The 14684-nt window shown below is 67.5% G+C and overlaps 1 protein-coding gene across 1 annotated transcript in view; it reads left to right on the forward strand.

Annotated features, from left to right (window-relative positions):
* Positions 1-1521: 1521 nt before the first annotated feature.
* Positions 1522-14684, forward strand: part of MUC2 (mucin 2, oligomeric mucus/gel-forming) — a gene marked incomplete at both ends in the record, with an annotated part of 29612 nt that continues 16449 nt past the window's right edge. Inside the window, 28 exons of the mRNA XM_079928327.1 lie at positions 1522-1597; positions 2650-2920; positions 3708-3822; positions 4112-4202; positions 4283-4392; positions 4551-4761; positions 4949-5074; positions 5559-5676; positions 6694-6832; positions 6921-7028; positions 7117-7186; positions 7320-7457; positions 7552-7716; positions 8183-8277; positions 8520-8646; positions 9031-9286; positions 9415-9467; positions 9586-9686; positions 10074-10225; positions 10489-10627; positions 10943-11053; positions 11139-11318; positions 11446-11685; positions 12107-12263; positions 12412-12543; positions 13023-13170; positions 13506-13549; positions 13898-14095. Coding sequence (XP_079784453.1) covers positions 1522-1597; positions 2650-2920; positions 3708-3822; positions 4112-4202; positions 4283-4392; positions 4551-4761; positions 4949-5074; positions 5559-5676; positions 6694-6832; positions 6921-7028; positions 7117-7186; positions 7320-7457; positions 7552-7716; positions 8183-8277; positions 8520-8646; positions 9031-9286; positions 9415-9467; positions 9586-9686; positions 10074-10225; positions 10489-10627; positions 10943-11053; positions 11139-11318; positions 11446-11685; positions 12107-12263; positions 12412-12543; positions 13023-13170; positions 13506-13549; positions 13898-14095 — 3871 coding nt within the window. The remainder of the gene's footprint in view (positions 1598-2649; positions 2921-3707; positions 3823-4111; positions 4203-4282; positions 4393-4550; positions 4762-4948; positions 5075-5558; positions 5677-6693; positions 6833-6920; positions 7029-7116; positions 7187-7319; positions 7458-7551; positions 7717-8182; positions 8278-8519; positions 8647-9030; positions 9287-9414; positions 9468-9585; positions 9687-10073; positions 10226-10488; positions 10628-10942; positions 11054-11138; positions 11319-11445; positions 11686-12106; positions 12264-12411; positions 12544-13022; positions 13171-13505; positions 13550-13897; positions 14096-14684) is intronic.

Raw genomic sequence — 14684 nt, forward strand, 5'->3', positions numbered from 1 at the left:
TTCAGAAGGGAGGAATGCAGGGAGGGGAGGCCCCGACCTCGGTTTACCCACCAGCGACATGGGTGCCCACCCAGAGGTTGCTAAGGCTTGGGGCCAGCGCAGCTCAAATGCCACGTCCTCAAGGCATTTCCAGACATGCTCGGGCTCACTTGGAGGGTCTGAGATGCCCTGGAGGCCATAGTTCCTCTCTGGGGCAGGACCCTCTTCCCACCAGAGGCCCGGCCCGGGAGCACCTGCGTGGCTGCCCCACCCTCTTCCCTGGTTCTCCCCACCGTCCTGGGGAGGCTGCAGGGCCGGGCCTGTGCCTGCCAGGCCGTGCTCGTGTCCGGCCCCGGCCCCACTCCCCTTGGGGACGGCTACTCTCAGCCTCGAGCCCGGTGCCCTGTGTCCCAGAGGATGTGATTCTGTTACAGCATCCCCTGGCTGGGCTCCCCAAGTCCCAATTACATGTAATTCCAGAGGCTGGCTTGGCCTGGGAAAGGAGGGGATTAGAGGGTGGGCCGGAGCCGGGGGCCCCTGACCGAGCTCAACGAGGTATGGGAAGGAATTGGTGCGGAAATGGGGCACCCCCTGGACCCCACAGGAGCCCATGCCCTCCCTGCCTCGGCAGCGGGGTTCAGGGAGAGCAGGGGCCCCCTTACCCTGACCCGGAGCTCGGGCCCCTGGCTGGGGAGGCTGAGGTCCAGGAGGTCTCCGACAGGCCCCCAGAGTGGGAGCCCACACCAGGCAGTAGTTCGTCGGGGCCCCTTGGGAGGCACCCCATTTGACGTTCGCCGTGCCAGAGATGCTGAATGGGTGGGGTGGGGTTCGGGGAGCCTGTTGGCTGCCAGGACGTGCTTCCGGACGGCCCTCGTGGCGCAGTGGTTGAGAGTCCGCCTGCCAATGCAGGGGACACGGGTTCGAGCCCTGGTCTGGGAAGATCCCACATGACGCGGAACAACTAAGCCCGCGCGCCACAACTACTGAGCCTGAACCCTAGAGCCCGTGAGCCACAACTACTGAAGCCCGCGCGCCTAGAGCCCGTGCTCCGCAACGAGAGAGGCCACAGCAATGAGAAACTTGAGCACCACAACCAAGAGTAGCCTCCGCTCATCTCAATTAGAGAAAGCCCGCGTGCAGGAACAAAGACCCAACGCGGCCAAAAAAAAAAAAAAAATTAGATTCCACATTAAAAAAATGGGGGGCCAGGTCCTCCCTGTCCCGGGCCTGGTTCCGCTAGTGGCTGGGAGGGACGGAGGTCCGCCTTGGGTGTGTGTTGGAATCGGGTAATTGGGGCTGCCACATTCTGGGCAGAGCCAGCTCTAACCCGGGAGCAATAAAAAATAAACCTCAGATAACCTGAATCAATATTTCCCCACCAGGGCCCTTGGAGCCCCCGCAGCTGCTTTCCTGACAATCTGGCAGTGCCCCACCCACCCCTCGCCCCTCCCCTGCCCTCCCCACCCTCCGACTGCTCTGCGGGGCCATATAAGGCCCAGACCCCTGCCCCGGTCGCTCTCCCACACCAGGTTTCTGGCCACCATGGGGCTGCCACTAGCCCTCCTGGTGGCCCTCTGCCTGACTCTGACCTGGGCCGGGGGCTCAGAACTCCGGAGAGGTGAGAGGGTGTGGGCAGGAAGACCGGGCGGCCCAGGGCACATGGTCCTGCCTGGGGTAGAGGTGTTTCCCTCGGCCCGGGCTTTGGGGTGGACAGCGTGGGCCAGGCCTCCTGCAGCCCCACCCCTGCTGACTTTGGGTGGAGGGATGGAAGGAAGGAAGGAAGGAAGGAAGGGAGGGAGGAAAGAAGGAAGGAAGGAAGGGAGGGAGGGAGGGAGGAAGGGGGTCTTGGGTTCCCACCATGCTTCTGAAGGTGATTGCCTGGCCAGAGTGTGTATCCAGGGGACAGTCCCAGGCGGACGCACCGGTCTGGGTGGCTGCCTGTGGGCCTAGGGGAGGCAGGGGCCTGCCAGGAGGGGCCGGGCCAGGGGAGGCCCCCAGTCCCGGTATCAGTACCGGGACTGGGGGTCAAGACCAAGCTGGGCCCTTCAGCAGAGCCAGCTGTTTGGGTCTCTGCTCAAGGGGTGGCTTCAGCCAGAGAAGACCATGCAGATGTAGGATGGGGACATCTCTGTCCCAGCAGGGCACTTGGGGACAGGGTGGTGGCAGGGCTGGGGGAAGGGGGAGCTGGCCCCATACGGATGAACATGACGCAGGTTCCCTCTGAGGGGTCTGGCACAGATCTTCTGCGGGATGAGGGGCGGCTGGAGCGGGGCTGGGGTGCTGGCTGGGGTGTCGATGGACGGAGTGTGGTGGAGACCGGGGTGGGGAGCTGGGCCAGGCTGACAGGGCGCCAGGGAGCCCGACAGCCCCTCTGGCCCTGCTCCCCGCTCAGCACACAGCCGCATCCCCCGCAGGGTCAGGGTGGGAGGGCGCGGCGGCTGGAGACGCCCTTTCAGGGGGCTGAGACTGCGTGGATGGGGTGGCCAGTGTCCAGCAGAGGACCCCCGCAGGACGACCCTCCCTGGGGCCTGGGCCGAGACCCCGACGGGCTCTGAGCTGCTGCGGGGCGCCTCTGGAGGGTCCTCAGAGGGCCGCTGCCAGGCCAGAGCCTCGGACGGACGGGCTTCCTGGCGACATGGGCTGCTCACGTGCCCACCCGCTGCGCCCCAGCAGGCAGGACCCGGAACCACGGCCAGAGCGTCTGCAGCACGTGGGGCAACTCCCACTACAAGACCTTCGACGGAGACGTCTTCCACTTCCCCGGGCTGTGCGACTACAACTTCGCCTCTGACTGCCGGGACACCTACCAGGAGTTCGCTGTGCACCTGAAACGGGCCCCCGGCCGCAGTGGGGGCCACCCCCAGGTCGAGTACATCCTGCTGACCGTCAAGGGTGATGCCATCTACCTCACCAGGCAGCTCGCTGTGGTGAACGGCGCCGTGTGAGTGGCCAGGCAGTGTCCCTTCCCACGTCCTGTGAGCCAGTGCCCCCGCTTGCCCTCCCTTCCCCCCACCTCCCCCCACTGCCCCGCCGGCTAAGAAGGAGAGTGTTGGGGAGAGAGCTTTATTACCAGTGAGTCTCCTCCAGCCCCGCTGCTGGCAGCCCACCAGGCTCTGGGCTGGACCGTGCTGGGCAGGGTGGCCTGGCAGCCCAAGCTAGGGTTACAGGAGCCCACGGGAGGCCCGTTCCTCCTTCCCCCACGTTGTCCCGCGTTGTCTCAGGAACAAAGGGGCCCTGAGCTCATTCCTGCCCCGGGCGGGCGGGGGTTGGGGTGCAGGGGGCGTCCCCACCTGCAGGGTTTGCCCTTCCCCTGCTGCAAGGGATTTCGATTCCCCGAAGCCCAGGCTCAGAGCAGGGGGTGGGAACAGGGCCCACAGGGGCAGCGTGGGGTGGGTGCGGCGCCTGCCCTGGGCGATGGGGCGGGTGGGGCTTCTCCAGCCTGGCCCCCCTCCTCCCAGGGCTTTACGGGCTCCCTGGGGGCCCTGCCCAGAGCAGAGCCCAGGGAGGGGGTGTGGAGAGGGCGTTGGGCCGGCGGGTGTGGCTCGGCCCGGAGGACCTAGCCAGGCAGGTGGACAGGGGCTGGGCCACGGCTCGAGTGCCCCCAGAGGGTGGCCACACTGCTTGTGGCTCCGGTTGGGAGCCGGCCACCCCACCCACGCCCCCAGCCTCAGCCCCTCTGCCACGTGGGTGCTGCGTGGGCCGGCGTGACCCCGGTGCCCATCCCCCAGGGTCAGCAGCCCGCACTACAGCCCGGGGCTGCTCATCGAGCAGAATGACGCCTACACCAAGGTCTATTCCCGTGCCGGCCTCATGCTCATGTGGAACCGGGAGGACTCGGTCATGGTGTGTCACGGGCCTCGGGGACCCCAGGGGACCAAGAGGGGGTCTGGGCGGGCTGGGGCGCTGTGTGGCCTTTGGGCAGGTGGAGAGGCTGGAGGCAGAGCGGGGGTCAGGCGGCCCACCCCGTGAGGGGACCCTCTGGCCCGGGGTGGTGCTGGCCCTGCCCCTTCCCCCGCCCCCTCCCCCCAGCTAACCCCAGCTCTCCCACCACGGCTGACACCCGTTCAGGCAGGGTTCTGAGGCTGACCTGGCTGCCCCACGGCCTGCTCACTTGTCTCCCTTCCCCGGACAGCTGGAGCTGGACAGTAAGTTCCGGAACCACACGTGCGGCCTCTGCGGTGACTACAACGGCCTGCAGACCTACTCTGAGTTCCTCTCCAATGGTGAGGGCCTCCTCGGGCCTTGGCGGCTGGGCTGCGGGCAGGCTCCCCGCCCGGCCCCGCTGAACGGCTGTGCCCCCCAGGCGTGCTCTTCAGTCCCGTCGAATTTGGGAACATGCAGAAGGTGAACAAGCCTGAGGAGGTGTGCGAGGACCCCCAGGAGGTGCCGACCCCCGCGTCCTGCTCTGAGCATGTGAGTCGCTGGCCATTCGGGGGGGAGGGGGCCGTGGGAGCAGAGCCTGCACCTCCCCCCAGAGCCGTGCCTGCTGGCCTCTGTTGGGGACCCCGCGCCCGCCCCGGTGGCGCGGAGGGGAGAGGAGGCCATGAGCAGCCCCACCCACTGCCCGCCAGCGCGCCGAGTGCGAGAGGCTGCTGACACACACGGCCTTCGAGGACTGCCGGAACCTGGTGCCGCTGGAGCTGTACGTGCAGGCCTGTGTGCAGGACCGCTGCCAGTGCCCGCATGGCGCCTCCTGCGTCTGCAGCACCATCGCCGAGTTCTCCCGCCAGTGCTCGCACGCCGGTGGCAGGCCGCGGAACTGGAGGACCGCCTCGCTCTGCCGTAAGTGCCGCGCGGGCAGGAACCGGGGGCACGTGGGGCATGATCCGCGGGGAGCGCGGTGCCCTTTGCGCCCTGGACTGGGAGCCATGCTGTGCCCAGCTCAGCCGGGGCGCGAGGCCGGCACGGACCCTTCGTGGCACCCGCTGCGCCCTGCCCTCGGCTCAGGGGCCTGCCTCTGCCTGTCCAGCTAAGAGCTGCCCCAGGACCATGGTTTACCTGGAGAGCGGCTCGCCCTGCATGGACACCTGCTCACACCTGGAGGTCAGCAGCCTGTGTGAGGAACATCGCATGGACGGCTGTTTCTGCCCGGAAGGTGAGTGCTGGGGACGCACGCAGGCAGCGGAGTGGAGAGCGCTGCCCTGAAGCACCGCCCGCCGCCTGTGCCTGGCGGGACGGCCGCCTCGCTGCCTGGGCCTCGGCTCTCAGCCATGCTGAGGGAGAGCGACAGCTCGGGGCCCTGCAGGGACATCGGGGACAAGGTCCAGATAGAAGGGCTACAAGGGCTGCAGACCCCCCAACATACACACAGCAGTGTCACCTTCCTGCTCATCACCCGTGGACAGACCTCCTCCTGCCTGGCCTGTGGCTCTGAGCCTGGAAGCAGGTCCCTCTGATACAGTGTGGGGACCACAGTTGTCCCCAAAGGACCATAGGTGTCTGTGGCTGGGAGGCCTGGCTGGCAGCACCCCTTCAGGGAGGCCGGCCCCTGGCTGTGGCCCTGGAAGCGGCAGCCCCGCCAGGGGGGACGCTGGCGCTGTTCGGGCCGGCTGAATGGAACATGTCCCGCGCTGTCCCAGGCACTGTGTACGATGACATCAAGGGTGACGGCTGCATCCCTGTGAACCAGTGTCACTGCAAGCTGCATGGACACCTGTACGCGCCTGGCAAACAGATCACCAACAACTGCGAGCAGTGGTGGGTCCCGGAGCTGGGGTCCCGACGGGCTGGGGTCCAGCGGGAGGGGAGTCCAGCGGGAGGGGAGTCCATGTGGGCTGGTGTCCCGACGGGCTGGGGTCCAGGTGGGCTGGCATCCCGACGGGCTGGGGTCCAGGTGGGCTGGTGTCCCGACGGGCTGGGGTCCCAACGGGCTGGGGTCCCAACGGGCTGGGGTCCAGGTGGGCTGGGGTCCCGACGGGCTGGGGTCCTGACTGTTTGGGGTCCAGGTGGGCTGGCGTCCCGATGGGCTGGGGTCCCGATGGGCTGGGGCCCAGGTGGGCTGGGGTCCCGACGGGCTGGGTCCAGGTGGGCTGGGGTCCCGACGGGCTGGGGTTCAGGGGTCCAGATGGGCTGGGGTCCCGACGGGCTGGGGTCCTGATGGGCTGGGGCCCAGGTGGGTTGGGGTCCCGACGGGCTGGGGTCCAGGTGGTCTGGGGTCCCGACGGGCTGGGGTCCCAACGGGCTGGGGTCCCAACGGGCTGGGGTCCAGGTGGGCTGGGGTCCCGACGGGCTGGGGTTCAGGGGTCCAGATGGGCTGGGGTCCCGACGGGCTGGGGTCCTGATGGGCTGGGGCCCAGGTGGGTTGGGGTCCCAACGGGCTGGGGTCCAGGTGGTCTGGGGTCCCGACGGGCTGGGGTCCCAACGGGCTGGGGTCCGGGTGGGCTGGCGTCCCGATGGGCTGGGGTCTCGATGGGCTGGGGTCCAGGTGGGCTGGGGTCCTGATGGGCTGGGGTCCAGGTGGGCTGGGGTCCCAACGGGCTGGGGTCCAGGTGGGCTGGGGTCCTGATGGGCTGGGGTCCAGGTGGGCTGGGGTCCCAACGGGCTGGGGTCCAGGTGGGCTGGCGTCCCGATGGGCTGGGGTCCAGCGGGAGGGGAGTCCAGCGGGAGGGGAGTCCAGGTGGGCTGAGGGTCCCAGCGGGAGGGTTTCCAGGTGGGCTGGGGGTCCCGAGGGCAGGGGTGGCGGTCGAGCCTGACCCTGGCCCTGTTGCCCTGCAGTGTTTGCAGCGCCGGCCGCTGGGTGTGCCAGGACCTGCAGTGTCCCGGGACATGCGCCCTGGAGGGCGGCGCCCATATCACCACCTTCGACGAGAGGAAGTACACGTTCCACGGGGACTGCTACTACGTGCTGACCAAGGTGGCTGGCACCCGGGTGGGCATGTGGGTGGAGCTGGACCCCTGCCCCACCCGCTGCGTGGCTGCAACGCCCTCTGCCCTCCCCGCAGGACACCCATGACTCCTACGCCGTCCTGGGCGAGCTGACCCCCTGTGGCTCCACCGACAAGCAGACCTGCCTGAAGACGGTGGTGCTGCTGGCTGACAACAAGAAGAACGTGGGTGCCCCTGCCCCCTGCCCTCGCAGCACCCCCGGGGGCCCCAAGGCCCTTCTCAGCCCCCGTGTGCACTCGGCCTTGCCCACAGGTGGTGGCCTTCAAGTTGGACGGCAGCGTCCTGCTGAATGAGCTTAAGGTGAACCTGCCCCACGTGACGGGTGAGTCCAGCTCCGGGGCGCCCATGCCGGGGAGGGGGCGGGGCGGGGGGAGGGAGACGGGGGAGGGGGATGGGAAAGGAGGGGAGCCCTCCCCACGAGCCCTCCACGGCCCTTCCCCTCCCCTGCCTTGCAGCGAGCTTCTCCATCCTTCAACCGTCCTCCCACCACATCGTCGTGACCACCGCCTTCGGCCTCAGGCTGCAGGTCCAGCTGGTGCCGGTCATGCAGCTCTTCCTGACGCTGGACCATGCCGCCCAGGGGCTGGTGCAGGGTGAGCGGCCCCGCCCAGCGCCCCCCACGCAGGCCACCCTCGGGCCTGCGCACTCTGACCCCCGACCCTTCCCAACCCTGTCCTGGCCCCTCAGGCCTCTGCGGGAACTTCAACGGCCTTGAAGGTGACGACTTCAGGACGCCCGGTGGGCTGGTGGAGGCCACGGGCGCCGGCTTCGCCAACTCCTGGAAGGCCCAGTCGAGCTGCCGCAACAAGCTGGACTGGCTGGATGACCCCTGCTCCCTCAGCATCGAGAGCGGTGAGGCCTGGCCGCTGGGGAGCTGGCCCGGCGCACACAGGGCTCCTGGTGGGACGCGGCGGGCGGGTGTCGTGTGGAGACAACAGAGCCAGCCGTCCACCTGCTGCCGTCTGCCTTGCGGCTGGTTTATGGTGGCCCACGGTGGCAGCCTGCCCAGTGACATGGCAGAGGGGCCGGGGCTACTAATCGCAGGCTGGTGGCCCTCATCTGGGGGCTGGCCTGGTGCCTTGACAGGACACCCTAACACCTGCCAGGTCACCTGCCACGTCCACGAGGTGGAGAGAGGAGAGGGGTGGGAGCCCTTGCCCTACAAAGGGGCACCGTCCTGTGCTGACCTGCCCTGAAGGGAGGGGCCTGGGCTCGGTCCACCGAGGGGACAGTGTCTGCTCCAGCCTGGGCGGCTGGGCAGCCTGACCTGGGGGCTTGCTGGAGGGCCGTCCGCACTGACGGGCTGAACCCTCTCCAGCCAACTACGCCGAGCATTGGTGCTCCCTGCTGAAGAAGACAGAGAGCCCGTTCAGCAAGTGCCACTCTGCCGTGGACCCAGCCGAGTACTACAAGGTGGGGGCCCCCGGCACTGCCCTCCCCGCTGCCTGCGCGGCTCCTGTGCGAAACGGCCCCCAGGCACTGCCCTCCCCGCTGCCTGCGCGGCTCCTGTGCGAAACGGCTGGGTGTGAGCACAGCACATGTGTATAGCTGGGTGTGTGTGTGCACGTGCGTAAATGCTGCGTGTCTGTGTGCTCACACGGGTGTGATGTCCCCCAGCCAGCTCTCCCCGTTCACTGCCCTGTTTGCCCCCACAGAGGTGCAAATACGACACGTGCAACTGTCAGAGCATGGAGGACTGCATGTGCGCGGCCCTGTCCTCCTACGCCCGCGCCTGCACCATCAAGGGCGTCACGCTGTGGGGCTGGCGGGAGCGCGTCTGCAGTGAGTGCCAGGTGTCCTGGGCCCGGGCCGGCCTCCAGGCCCTGCTGTCCCAGGTGGCAGCTCACCCTGGCCGTCGAGGGTTGAGGGTGCAGGGGGCCGACCTCACTCCCAGCTTCCCCGGCTAGGAAGCAGCAGGAAACCAGCCCTGGGCCCCTCTGCTTGCAGGGAGGGGCCTGGAACTGTGGCCACGATGCCTTAGCTCAGAGGGGAGGTGCGTGCGGGGGGCTGGGGCACCTGTGTGGCCAGGGGTCCCGGGGTGACTGCCCTCGTTGGCCCCCTGGCTGGGTGGGTGTCCTGGCCAGATGTGGGGCTCAGGGCTGGCTTTCGGGGAAGGGAGCTGCGGGCCGTCCTCCCGCCCCTCAGGCCGGCCCCTCCCCTCTGCAGACAAGGACGTGGGCTCCTGCCCCAGGTCGCAGGTCTTCCTGTACAACCTGACCACCTGCCAGCCGACCTGCCGCTCGCTGTCTGAGCCTGACACCCACTGTGTCAAGGGCTTCGCACCCGTGGACGGCTGCGGCTGCCCCGACCACACCTTCCTGGACGAGAAGGGCCACTGCGTGGTCCTGGCCAAGTGTTCCTGCTACCACGATGGCCTCTACCTGGAGGCAGGGAAGACCATCCTGAGGCAGGAGAAGCGATGGTGTGTGGCCTGGGGTCAGGGAGGGAGGGCCGGCTCTGCTGGGGGCGCCCACACCCCCGCCCAGTCCCACAGAGCCACTGGGCCCGCCCCCGAAGGGCCCCATTCACCCCCCCACCTCTCCCTCACAGCGTTTGCCAGAACGGGAGGCTGCACTGCCTGCAGGTCAAGCAGCCCTACCAGCGTAAGTGGCTGCTGCCCTGTGCATGGCCTGCCGCCCCCCAACCTGCTCCCCCTCCATCGCCTGCGCGAGCCCCGCACCCAACTTCACCTGAGCTGATGTGGCCCCTTCCGTCCCGCAGGCTGCCCGGCCCCGAAGATCCATGTCGACTGCAACAACCGGACGGCGCTGGCCACCCGGAACCCCAGGCCCGTCAGCTGCCAGACGCTGGCTGCCGGCTATGTGCGTGCTGGGCGGGGGCGCTGTGGACGGGGGTGCAGGCGGGCTCCCGTACGGCCGGTCCTGCGGCTCTGGGCCCTAGGTCCTCTGGACACATGCGCTTCGCCGGCCCTCCCCGTTCCTCGTGGGAGGTGACCACCTGTGGGTCCCCACCCAGACCGCTGAGGGCACAGGGACCAGTGTAGGGGCCCCTGGCAGGCTGCTCTCCCCCATCTCCCAGCCCAGTGGTGAGCCCGGGGGCAGGGCTCCAGAGGCTGGACCAGGGAGAGGCGTCAAGCGTCAGAGGGTGGGGGGGCGGGGCAAGAGGGGTGTCTGCAGCAACAGAAGAGGGGTCAGCCACCCTGGGCCCGGCACCTGATCCCCGAACCCCGCTCTCCAACCGCCCGCCAGTACCAGATGGAGTGCATCAGCGGCTGCGTGTGCCCTGAAGGGCTGATTGACGATGGCCGGGGTGGCTGCGTGGTGGAGGAGGCGTGCCCGTGTGTGCACAACAAGGACCTGTACTCCCCCGGGGACAAGATCAGGGTGGACTGCAACACCTGGTAAGCACCCTGGCCCCCGACCCCCAAGCACTCCGTGGGGAGCCGGCCCTGGACCACAGGCCTCCTCCACGGGGGTCTCCTCCGCGGGGCTGGCCGGGGTCTGCAGGGCCCTGGCCTGGGTGGGCGCTGGGATAGGAGGGCCTGGAGGTGTGCTCTGTGAGCTGCTGGAGGGCTTTCCACACAGCGCCAGGGTACACGCTGAGCAGGGGTGGGGGACCTGGGCCCCTGCAGCCCCTCCAGGCCCCCCATCTCGCTCTCCTCAGCACCTGCCAGAAAGGGCGCTGGGCATGCACCCAGTCCGTGTGCCACGGCACCTGTGCCATCTATGGGAACAGCCACTACATCACCTTCGATGGGAAGTACTATGACTTTGATGGACGCTGCTCCTACGTGGCCGTTCAGGTGAGGCCGAGGGCATGGCCAGAGCCTGCCGCTGCTTCGTGGCCCCTGCGCTGCTGGCCCTGGGCTGCTCCAGACCAGTGAGGAGGCTCCGAGTGGAGGGGTCTGGGGCGGGACGGGAGCCCTTCCGTGGCCCTCCCATTCCATGACCCTCCCGTGGGTTCCGGGGGTGTGGGGTGCAGAGGGGCGTGTGTGTTTGGGGGGTTAAGGTCCCTCTCAACAGATGAGGGGCTGAGGCTCGACCAGGTCCAGCTGGGGGGAGGTGCCCAGGACCCTCATGGCCGGGCTGGCCTGGCTCACGTGCCCGTGGGCCCCCAGGACTACTGTGGCCAGAACTCCTCACTGGGCTCCTTCAGTGTCATCACCGAGAATGTCCCCTGTGGCACCACGGGTGTCACCTGCTCCAAGGCCATCAAGATCTTCCTGGGGGTGAGTGCTGCCTTCCCCTGGGCACGCATGGTCCCTTGGGGACCCTCAGACCCGGCCAGTGACGGGGCCTCTCCCCTGGGCACAGAGGACGGAGCTAAAGCTGGAGGACAAACACTGCATGGTGATACAGCGTGACGTGGGCCACCATGTGGCCTACACCACGCGGGAAGTGGGCCAGTACCTGGTGGTGGAGGCTAGCGTCGGCATCCTCGTCATCTGGGACAAGAGGACCAGCGTCTTCATCAAGCTCGCCCCCTCCTACAAGGTGCGCAGCCGCCTGCCCGTCAGCCAGTCCGTGCCTGTGCTCCCCCCGGGCCCCCCAGGCTCGTGAGCGGCCAGCCCCTCCCGCCTGCGAGCCCCCGGCAAAGCCCCCGGCCGGCTTGTCTCTGCAGGGCACTGTGTGTGGCCTGTGTGGGAACTTTGACCAGCGATCCAGCAACGACTTCACCACGCGGGACCACATGGTGGTGGAGAGTGAGCTGGACTTCGGGAACAGCTGGAAGGAGGCCCCCACCTGTCCGGACGTGAGCGCCACCCCCGAGCCGTGCGTCCTGAGGCCGCACCGCCGCTCCTGGGCCGAGAAGCAGTGCAGCATCATCAAGGGCCCGGTCTTCGGGGTCTGCCACAGCAAGGTGGGTGGGGAGTGGGCGAGGGCGGGGCCGAGGGCGGGGCTGCGTCAGCCTGTGCCATCTGTTCTCCAGCTTCAGCTCCATCTTCTGTGTCCTTTGGACACGTGACCAGAGGTCCAGCCTTCCCTCTGAGACCCCTGGTTGGACCCCCGGCCTCTGGACCTTCCAGGGAGGGAGAAAGGACACAAGCCCCTGAGGCCCAGATGGCCCTTAGCTCCCGGCAGTGGTGGGGGGAGGTGGGCAGGGTTGGGCAACCGTTGCTGGACCTCCCCTGCCAGCCCCACTGGGGGGCTAGGGCTGGGTGACCACACCCTGTCCCGGGCGCAGAGTCGGCCTTGGGGTCCCGAGCTTCCTGGGCCACAGGGGAAGGCCTGTCCGCATGAGGGCGGTGTAGACACCGGGCACATGGAGGCTCCTCCCCTAGGTGGACCCCAAGCCCTTCTACGAAGCCTGTGTCCACGACTCGTGCTCCTGCGACACGGGCGGGGACTGTGAGTGTTTCTGCTCTGCTGTGGCCGCCTACGCCCAGGAGTGCACCAAGGAGGGGGCCTGCGTGTTCTGGAGGACGCCCGAGCTGTGCCGTGAGTGCCCGCCTGTCCTGGGCCTGGGGTGCCAGTGTGGCGGGCCGGAGGCTGCTGCGCCGGGGGATGGGGTGTTTGTGACCCCCCCCCGCCTCCCCCGCCCGGCCTCGGCCCTCCCCGAGCCTGACCCCCCTCCCCCCTCCCCCAGCCATATTCTGTGACTACTACAACCCCCCGAACGAGTGTCAGTGGCACTACGAACCCTGCGGGACCCACAGCTTTGAGACGTGCAGGACGATCAGCGGCGTTCACTCCAACATCTCCATGTCCCACCTGGAGGGTGAGGCGCCCTGTGGGGCCCGGGACCCTGCGTGCCAGGGTGGGCCAGGCTCGCCGCGCTGACAGGGGGCTGGGAGCCTGAGTCGAGACCCCGCCCTAGAGGAGAGAGGCAGAAAAGGGGCAGCTTAACACGCCACGTCAGGTCAGGAGACCGTGTGAGGTCGGGGGCGAAGCTGCTGTGGGGAAAGAGCAGAAGAGGGCGAGGTGGGGGCTAGGGAGTCCTCTGCAGCGTCTGTGAGCTGAGAACACGGAGATCTGGGGAGGGAGCAGTGGGCGTGCCCCCCAGGAGGCTGGGCGGGGCCTGGCTGTCCCTTTGGCCACAGGGCCGTGTCAGGGCCCCAGGAAGGGGGCGGTGTCCAGGCCCCTGCCTTCCCAGAGGACATCTGGAGAAGAGGACCTGCCAGGGTGGGGAAGATGGGTAGGGTCTGTGGATGTGGGGTCCTCTGTGCCGGTCCAAGCCCAGTGCCCTGTGCCCACCAGGCTGCTACCCCCGGTGCCCTAAGGACAGTCCCCTCTACGACGAGGACCTGAAGAAGTGTGTCACACGGGACCAATGCGGCTGCTACGTCAACGGCACTCACTACGCACCCGGAGAGCCTGTGCCCACGGAGCAGATCTGCCACTCTTGGTATCTAAGCTCACGCCGCAGGGGCCCTGGGGGAGATCAGTGCACACGCACACACGCACCCACATCCACGCACACACACCGGCACACAGTGCTGTTCATGTACACACATGTGGACACGTGGCCGCTCGCACACAGGAAACACGGGGAGGGGAGAAGTGGGCCCTCCTTCCTTCTGCTCCCCTTGCCTCGTCCCCTCTCTGCCCACAGTGGGAACCCAGGCGGGGGCTCCTGGACTCAGCCTTTGGGGTGGCGCCCTGAGGCTTTGGGCCGGCGGCAGAGGCGGCTGGGAGAGGCCAGTGTTTCCTCGGGCCTGCAGCCTTGCTCTTGCTTTTCAGTGTGTGTGACAACTCCTCGCAAGTTGTCTGCCGGCCAGAAGTAGGTAAGCTGCCCGCCCCTGGACGGTCCTCCTGGCCCTCCCCCTCCCCCTTTCTTCCGTGTGGCTTCCCTGGGGCTCCCAGCTCAGATGTGCCTCTGATTCGCAGCAGCCCCGCGGGCTCACCTGCAATGTTTGTGTTTCTCCTGATGGGGAGCAGATGCCCCATCTGTGGTGTAGCTTCTGTGTCCTGATGGGCACCGCTTAGGATTCTGGGAATGGGGTCCTGACGGGCACTGGTTTGCCAGTGGTTGGAGGTGGGGGAAACCAGTCTTCCCCTTATTGGGACAGACTGAGGAAGGCCTTGTGTGTCTCTGTCTTGTTCCTGACGTGTTGACGTCGGCCTCCCCCCAGGGAAGAATGTCACCTCTAAGAAGGACGGCCCCTTCTGCTACTGGGAGACCTGTGGCCCCAACGGGACGGTGGAGGAGCACTTCGGCATATGCGAGCCCACCCCACCACCCTCGTCCCCCTCAACACCCGCCACCACCACCTCTGTCTCCCTCATCACCCCCTCCACCACCACGAGCACCACTCTGACCGCCAGTACAGGTAAGGTCTTCCCCTGATCCCAGCAGGGCGGCCTTTCTAGGTAGATGGGTGTGATGCCGACATGCCTCTCAACTCAGGGAGTGTCCCCCGCCTCCCAGCATCTTGACCACACCCCTGAGCCCAGATTGCAGTGATGGCGACTCGGGGCCGTCTCCCCAGACCCGCAGGAAACTACCCCTAAGGGTTAGAGGAGGCAGAGAGACACCCTCTAGTCCCTGTGCATTTGCTCGGGCTGAAATTGCAGCTACTGCTGAACGAGCCGCCAGCCGCCAGCCACTGGGAAAAGAAACTGGTAAAATTAAAAGGTTTGAAAAACCTCAGAGCTATAGAATGACATTCTCTTTCCCCCCCATTTTACTGCAGTGCCATCTCCCTCTTCAACAACTCAGAGTAAGTCACGTTGACGGCGTTCCCAATGATACAGGACGAGGACCTGCAGAAAACTGCTGGGCGCCTCCCTCGAGACCCAGACACGGGGCTGGGCTGGGTGGGCTGGACCAGCGGCTCGCGGACCGAAGATGCTGTATTTTGGTGACTTGATTCCCGATTTGCTGAGCCCAGGGACACGTGCAGGGGACCTGACCAGCTC

The sequence above is a fragment of the Stenella coeruleoalba genome (genome assembly GCF_951394435.1).
Source record: "Stenella coeruleoalba genome assembly, chromosome: 8".
Taxonomy (NCBI): Eukaryota; Metazoa; Chordata; class Mammalia; order Artiodactyla; family Delphinidae; genus Stenella; species Stenella coeruleoalba.